The sequence below is a fragment of the Alternaria metachromatica genome (assembly GCF_023757995.1).
Source record: "Alternaria metachromatica strain BMP 0045 chromosome Unknown scaffold_1, whole genome shotgun sequence".
In the NCBI taxonomy this organism is placed as follows: Eukaryota; Fungi; Ascomycota; class Dothideomycetes; order Pleosporales; family Pleosporaceae; genus Alternaria; species Alternaria metachromatica.
In genome coordinates this window covers 2,198,238-2,205,990 of record NW_026055492.1, presented here as the reverse complement: position 1 = coordinate 2,205,990, position 7,753 = coordinate 2,198,238, and the positions used below count along the sequence as shown (strand labels likewise).

General features: G+C 53.6%; 1 protein-coding gene across 1 annotated transcript; it reads right to left on the bottom strand.

Moving 5' to 3' along the window:
* Positions 1–3,122: 3,122 nt before the first annotated feature.
* J4E83_000702 (uncharacterized protein) lies at positions 3,123–4,340 on the bottom strand (the record flags this gene model as incomplete). Its single annotated transcript, XM_049327663.1, has 1 exon — positions 3,123–4,340. One exon carries the CDS (start codon positions 4,338–4,340, stop codon positions 3,123–3,125), a length of 1,218 nt encoding a protein of 405 aa, XP_049193808.1.
* Between the last annotated feature and the right edge of the window lie 3,413 nt (positions 4,341–7,753).

Here is a 7,753-nt window from a genome sequence, read left to right as displayed (position 1 = left end):
TGGGTGATGGTTTGGTAGGTGGTGAGTGGGGGTTTGAAAGCGGTGCTGTAGCGGGTTGGGCTGGTATCTGTGTTCTCGAGCAAGGGCCCGGCTTCCTCTATCTCCTCCACGGGCTCGGACATAGGGTTCCTGGTGGTGTGTCGAGGGCTCGTGGTGTTGGGAAGTAAGTAGATCGTTGGTATTGCGCAGAGTAAGAGGGCGATGTTGAGCCAGAAGGGCAGCCAGAGGTTCTTGCTCATGGTGAATGCGGCTAGGGTTGGGCCCATGAAGGAGACGATGTATGAGGTTGAGCTGATGTAAGAGAAGTACGATGCTCTGTATGTACTTAGCGTGTTCCTCTACATGGTAGGATGTCTACTTACCGCTGAACATACTCGCTCGTTAAAGCTGAAGTGAGCGTGAAGATTGTTGACTGGAAGACACACTCGCCTCCTAGGATATTGAAGATCGGGCCTGCAAGGATCGATTCGGTTGGTAGAAGATGTGGAAGGTGTCCTGGCGTAGTTTAGTGAGTGAACATAGAGGTGTTACAGCCAATTTACTGTGACGAAGCATCGCGATGAAGATAGTTCATATTGGGACGATACATACCAACAACAATAGCCCATGCACTCATCACAATCCGTGGGACAAGATTGCACCACAATACAGTCCTGACACCCCACTTCTCCGCGACAAAACTGAACGGTATAGTCACAACGAAGTCTGATGTACACAGTATTAGCACAAACGGCTTCTCCCTTGATACCATACTCATAAACCACATACCAAATCCAACACTCATCGTCTCCATACTACCCTGCAGCCACGCCAGCTTCCTCTGAACATCCTTGATTTTACACAACAGCTCCGGTATCGAGCCATCAGGTTGAATGACAGATACATCGTGCTTTTGATAATGTTCTTGACACAATCGCAACTCTATCACTCGATTGAGAGGTAACGTGTATAGAACAGAGGATAGCTGGACTAAGAGGAGAAGAAGCACAAGGGGCCATATTGCACGTCTGCGAGAGGGCAACGGCATTGGAGACGGACTGCGCGATGACGGTGAGGACGGTGTCGCGACGCTTGTAAATAGTGGTGCGCTGCTGTCAATGTTAGACATTGTCTTAAGGCTCAGTCAAAGTCATTCATCGCGGAGCATTTGGCCAAGTGTAAGATTATGGTGTGCTATTGGTGTGGCTTCTAACGTGCGGTATCGCGATGTTGCGATAAGATAGGCTTCACGTGAGCAGCGATAGTGAACCTCAGAAGGCCGTCCACAACACAACATCATTGAACAAAACCCATCGTATCTTAGACTGAACCCAGGTTCACTTGTCTCTCGAACCTATGCTCTGTATGCTCGTAGCCGCGTGACACTGTTTCTAAATGCATTGCCGGACTTTATCCCGTAAACCTGTAGGGCTACCCCAGCCACTACATCCCGCCAACGCATCGCAATCTGCAACACACCAAATCGCGTCCCGGTGAGCTGATCCGCCTCAACACTAAGCGTACCGCGTTGATCCCTTGTCGTTCAACGACCCGTCTGACATACAGCGCACCTTCCTTTGTCGCCCAAAGACTGTTATTTGCCTCTTCCTGCGGAGACGTGGCTGGCTGTGTCAAGGGGCCTTCCTTGCACGGGATTTGCTGTCGGGTACTCCGGACAACGCCACATCCACTGATTTCCTGACAATGCGCATGCCGAAACGGCGAGGCTGGGAGATAATCGTCGATTTCCTGTTTTCGAGTCTGAGTGAGCATTTGCCCGTGTGCCGTCTTTCTATATGCATGATCATGCGGCGTCTGTGCTGGCTTTGCTTTTCCCATGCTTAATTGTCATGTATCCACCTAGCGCGCAACCAGCTACAAGCAAAGTGAGGAGGAAAAGTAGCACCATAGCGCGAACTTTGTTCCTCATCCATCGACTCCGTAGTGTATTGCCGCTTTGCCTTCCATGGTTGTCCAGGGATATGTAGCCTCTCCGCCAAGGTATGCTGTCCAATATTTCGAAGGACTCGACGGACGCAGGGGACGGCGGCGCAGACGTGGGGTCAGACTCGGCATAACGTGGACAGAGCGTGTTGTGTGCGAATGTAGTATCATCGTCGGTATAGGGTGAGAGCAGTTTGTAGCCTGCTTTAGACGAGTTTGCGGTAGTAATAGAGATCTGGGGCGGTTAGTAGGTGGAAGCGCTGATAGGCCCCTACAGGCGCCGTGTAATACTTGCCAGAGGCATACTCGCCAGCGTTTGCAGTTGAGTAAAGGAGGGTCTGCGTGCTTCGATGAGCAGAGCAAGGCAATCTTAAGCAATTGAGATGGCATTGCTTGCTGTGAAACATGCGTGTACCCTGCGGCGTGGACTGTGTAGCATCCACTCGCCCAACATATATCACCAAGAATATCGCATGATGAAACACAGAAACAACGGGATGCCAGGGCGAAAGCGAGCATGGAAGACCAATTCCTCAATTTTGGGCGACCGTTTCTATACTATTGATGCTCTTCGTAGCTCTTCCAGCCCGGCTGTCCAGTAACATTCTGATGAGCTTTGCAACAACACGCCCACATCACTTCAACACTTTTTCACCGTTCCACCGCATATGCAAAAGGAAAGTAGACAACCGTGAACAAATGAGGTGTCCGAAAAAAGTTTTGGATTGAGAAAGGAAGGGTATCTCGGCTCGCGTAAGCAAACAACAGTTGCGAGTGAGCCTGGTTGTGCTGGCTTGTGTATTTCCAATTTCAGCCTGTAGCCGCTTATCCTCCCCACATGCTGCAGAACAGATCAAACAACCCGTATTAGATGGACTTTATATCCAAGAAGAAAGGGTGCTCGACCTGATCTGGGCTCCACTAGCCACCGCAGGCTAATGCCGTGCGCATGGCAGCAGACGACCGGTAAATTTTGGTCGGACCTAACAAAAGAAATGCTCGAAACAGAAAAGTGACGTCTTTGATATCGCAATATAACAGTAACAAGACGCTTGTAAATGCTGGAAGAAATGACCTGCTATGACGCTCATACGAGTATTTTTGGTACAACGGAGCGCGATGGATGTGATCATGACAGTCCATGGCAGTTGAGTTTTTCGACAGCGGTAAGAATGGCCACTGCCTGGCGCGGTGATCTTTTAAACATGGAGGTATTGGTTGTGGAAGTATTGACCCTGATGTTGCATAGTGGACTGGTGTTCCGGGGTAGGTGTCGTGGGATACATTGATTGAGGCTGCGACTTGACAACGTGACCATACGTAAAGTGCTCACCCTCAGGCGTAATCGGTGGGGTGGGGCATCCGTTCTGCATGACAGAGCTGTATGGGTTCTTGTTGGGCGTCTGCGGGTAAGCGTTGACATTGGGCACGGGCTTGGGCTCCTCGATGGTGACGGTCGGGGGTGGCGTAGGAGGGGCAGCCTGGCGGCGCGCGATCTGCGCTTGTCTTTGCAGGAATTCCTCGACGGTGGCGGACACAGTGGACAGATGCATGGATGCATACTTGCGGGAAAGTACCGGGGATGGCTGATACAGGTGGTTGGACAGACCGATGACTGTTTGAGGGTCGTAAGCACCAGACCAGTCGGTGTTGCGTGCTTGGGGTCGGGACAGGACGCATCTCGCGAGGGCAAGGGCGGATCGGGCGAGGACGGATGGCCGTGTGGAGACGAACTCCTTGTGGAAGAGAGCAATCTCGGCGATGTAGAGAGCCATGTGCTCAACCTCGGCATCGTATGGGGCTTCCGAGAGGGCGATCTGGAGGAATGCGTCGACTGTGGTGTGGCCGATCATCCAGTTCAGGGTTTGCAGAACGTGCCATTCCATCTGAGTGAACATCTCGTCATCGTAGAGAGAGCAGCACATCGACTTCAACTCCCGTACGGTGGGTACGCGGTCCTTCTTGTCACCGTACTTGGCGGCAATGAGCAGGGCTGCGCAGCCAACGAGCTGGTAGTGACGCTTGTAGACAACGCGGCGGGAGCAGTAGCGGTCGAGGAGGTTGACCGCCAGAAAGAGGGTCTCGGGCAACAGCTGGAAGGCAGCGTGGGCTTCAACCAAGAAGTCGAGGAGGTAGGGGCGCATGAACCACTGGATCTCGGTCTGGATGTCAATGGAGTTGACGTCTGGCAGGGTTTGTCCTTCCATGTGGATCATGTGTTGCATGATGTCTTCTTGGTATTCATCAGCGGTCATCCTTGATAGCTCTTCGGCGATGGCTCGTTGTTGCATCTTGGAAACAGCTCGGTGGCGTTCTCTTGCCTCAGCTCGCATGGCATAGATGCCATCGTCGTGCGACTCTACGAAGTAGGAGTCGCACTGGCCGTAGCGGGATTGTTGTTGTTGGTGGTACGCCATGTTGATGTGTTCGGTATGTATCGGGTAGTATCGTCAGGTCTCCGGGATAGACGTGGTCGGGTGTAAGGGGTTTAGTGAGTGGACAGCTTCGAATGATGAGCCGGATTAGAGAGTGGCAGCCTGAAAGGCAACGGTACAAAGAGTGTGATTAGCTGGTATGTAAAAGAAGGTCTGTAGTCGGCGATCCTCTAGTGCTGAGGGTCGAATGTGTTGGTACAGAGCTGGACAGATTTCGTTAGCGGAAGTTTCCTGTCCAGAACCCAATAGATATCCATACCTTTGCAGAATTAATACAATTAGTGTAGTGAGCGAATGGAGTGTACAAAAACACGAGCGGAAAAGGTCGAAGAAGGCGCAGATTTCATCCAGAAGACTGATTGACGCGGTCTCGTATATCCCTTAGTAAAAAGGGATGTCGTAGGGCAGAGCACGAGCTAACGAGTCCGCCGGGCTAGAGGTATATCGTCGAGGGTACTGGCGACTGAGATCTAGGCTGATGTGTGAGCCTTGGGTCGAGAGATGGCGATGACGATGGTGAGTACGAACAGTGCAAGTGCTTTTCGGCGCTGAGGAAGTAGGTACAGCTAGTAGTAGACAATCTATGAGAAAGACATGTTAGCGATTGATCAGAACGAAAAGTTATGCCCTGAGTAGTGGGTCAGACCCATTTAGGTAAGGGTCCTGGTCGCTAGTCGGATTGAGGCCATAGCGAGGACGGGACGAGGCGGTGAACGACGGTCAAGAACCGTGGAGATCTGGCAGGATGGTGTATAGCGACGTCTGAGCTGTCACGATAACGAAGCCCAGCTGCCAAGGAGCATACGACTGTTATATCGGCTACTGCTGCACTCCATATCCACATCCATTGTTCATCCACACGAGTGAAAGAGCAGACGTCACAGGACATCAGGATCCGGGATTGCGCGATACTGGGGTGAAGCGTGGCAGTTCCGACGAGACGGGTTCTTTACGAGGTTGCTGAGGCAGTGTTCCGATGGTTGGGTTCGTGGCTGAACGCCCTTTGTCCGACACCCTTCTTCGCCCACACAAACGCCCGACCCCCAAATCAATGCCGTCCATGCATGTCGTCCTGGTCTTCCTCTCCAGTCCCTGCTCTCAATGTTTCTAATCTCATCCCAATGTTCTTCGATGGTTCTGTCTCCTTTTTCGAGTCCATAGGGCCGGGAAATCTTCGGGTGAGCACAGCCAGCATCGGTGGAAACCCCGGAATCAAAGGAACAAGAAATAAGTGACCTACCGAGATGATGGCTCAATCGTCACACACGAGGCTGATGGTACAGGTATCGGGTGGATAGCTGTGTAGAGAGCGAAGGACTAGAGTACAGCGAGTTCGTGTTCTCAGCTATCTCTACGTCCAGCGAGAGACGAGGGAGGAGGTCGGCGGAGGAATGAGGGCGGAAGGTACAGGGAGTCTGGACTCTTCACGATCCTATTCGAGGAGAGACGGCGGTCGGGTTTAGGGGACCGAGAGCAGGAGATGGGGAGTTTTATGGAAAGATAGGAGCCGAAACACTCAGCACCACATCAGATCCAAAGTTTCTCCGTGCTCGACCGTGGTGAAAGAGAGATATGAGGAGAGGGAGAGGAGGTGAGAGGAGAGCACGATACAGACGGACGTAGCTTGGAGAAAACGACTGGGCGAGCAAAGCCCTAGGAGGTTGCCGCTAACCACATCTGACGCACGGCAACTCGCACAGCATGGGAACAGGGAACTTGATACGCCCACAGCGCCCAGCCAGCCGATGCGTATTCCGCCGCCGTCGTGCCCCATTGTGGATCAACCATGGCGTTTTTGCGTCTGGGAAGCTTCGGCCAGGAACACGCTCGTTGAACGCGTCCTAGTCCCGTGTCTTCCGCAACCATCACCACCACGCCCAGCCCCGGTGCGGTGCTGCTCCCGTCGCGGTCGCGCGCACCCGCTGCTGTGCCCGCCGTGCTGCACACCGCGCCTGACTGCAGCGTAGGACTGACTTGAGTGCACTCGCACCAATACTCGCTGCTGCACTTGCTTTTCTCAACGCGGCACCGACGCTCTGAGCAGCGCCGTGGCTGTAATCTTCGCCTGGCCCCGCTCGAATTAGAGCCCTGCCAGGGCGCCGGTGAGGCCACTCATGCAGCTATACAAGGTTGCAGGATAGCCTACGATCGCTGTCCAATGTCGCCCTCGCCTGCGCACAGGAAACAACTTGCTTTGCACACGGCCAAGACCTGCATAGGGCGTTGTGGCCGCCGCTCTCGCTGCTTGCATCCCAAACATGCCTGCGCCAGAGTCGTGGTTCCCCTGGCATGCTATAGGAAGCTGAGGTCATGTCATAATTAGCCCATTAGGACACGCTCATGGCTCCTCCTTTGTTGGAGCGCATCACCGCTGCAGACGACGCCTGTCGGCACGCTGCATCCTTGTCACGCGTCGCACCGCCATCACCGCCCAAGGTCGCCTCCGTCGCGTCCTCGACATGCGCATCACGGCTCCACATGGCAAATCTCAGAAACTCAGGAGTAAATTCTGGAGACTCGTGAGCCTTGGCCGACACCGCACTCTGCTCACCATATTCTGCATGGCAGATTACGCGATAGGGGACCCTGGCACGACATATCCTGTGCGACACAGACCCCATACCGAAGCCGCCAGCCTGACCGTTGGACTCATCGTTTCGTAATGCCCTTGGTGTTTCGACGATAGTAGTTGCTAGTGCTCTGCCCGATGATCCACGTGTTTAGTAGCATCAGCTAGCAACGCGTGTCGGAGCCTAAGTTAGCTGCTGAGATTGCCAATTCTCCTAACTCGCTGTGCGCAGGTCCGTGGGTTTGGCAAGCCTCCACCGCATAGTTTCTAGAAATCAGCCATAGCCCGGACTTGACCTTCCCTTGCTGACCAGCGGGATTATGGCGGGGTTTGCTTATAGGATTCGTCCTCCTATTACAGGTGCGGTCCCTATTACGAGGTGCGGTCGTGCCGCATGCAAACGAGTCACTTCTTGCAGCGCTTCGATGTTGCAAAAGCGCGTTGACGCAAACATGTGCGCAGACGCGTTCATGCATGTACGATCTTGAGTAAGGAAGGTGCGCCTCAGACTTAGCGAGCCTCAGCTCTGCGCGGCCGCATCACAGAGTAACAACCGTCCCCACGTCGTGCAAGCATATACGGCCGAACTCCACAACTGACGTGAGGATCGCGAGAACGGCGAGGTCTGTCGACATGATGATGCCGCTGATGGTTCACCTGCCAAACACATCTAGCTTCGCCGTCCAACTGCAGCATCACAATCCACGGCCGTTTCGCAACTCCCTTCGCACGCGTGCTGTGATTCGGCTTCGGCTATTGACAGGCGGCTGGGCCCATCATCTCGCGACGACGGATCTTAGCGTGATCTTTCGCGTTCATCATCTGA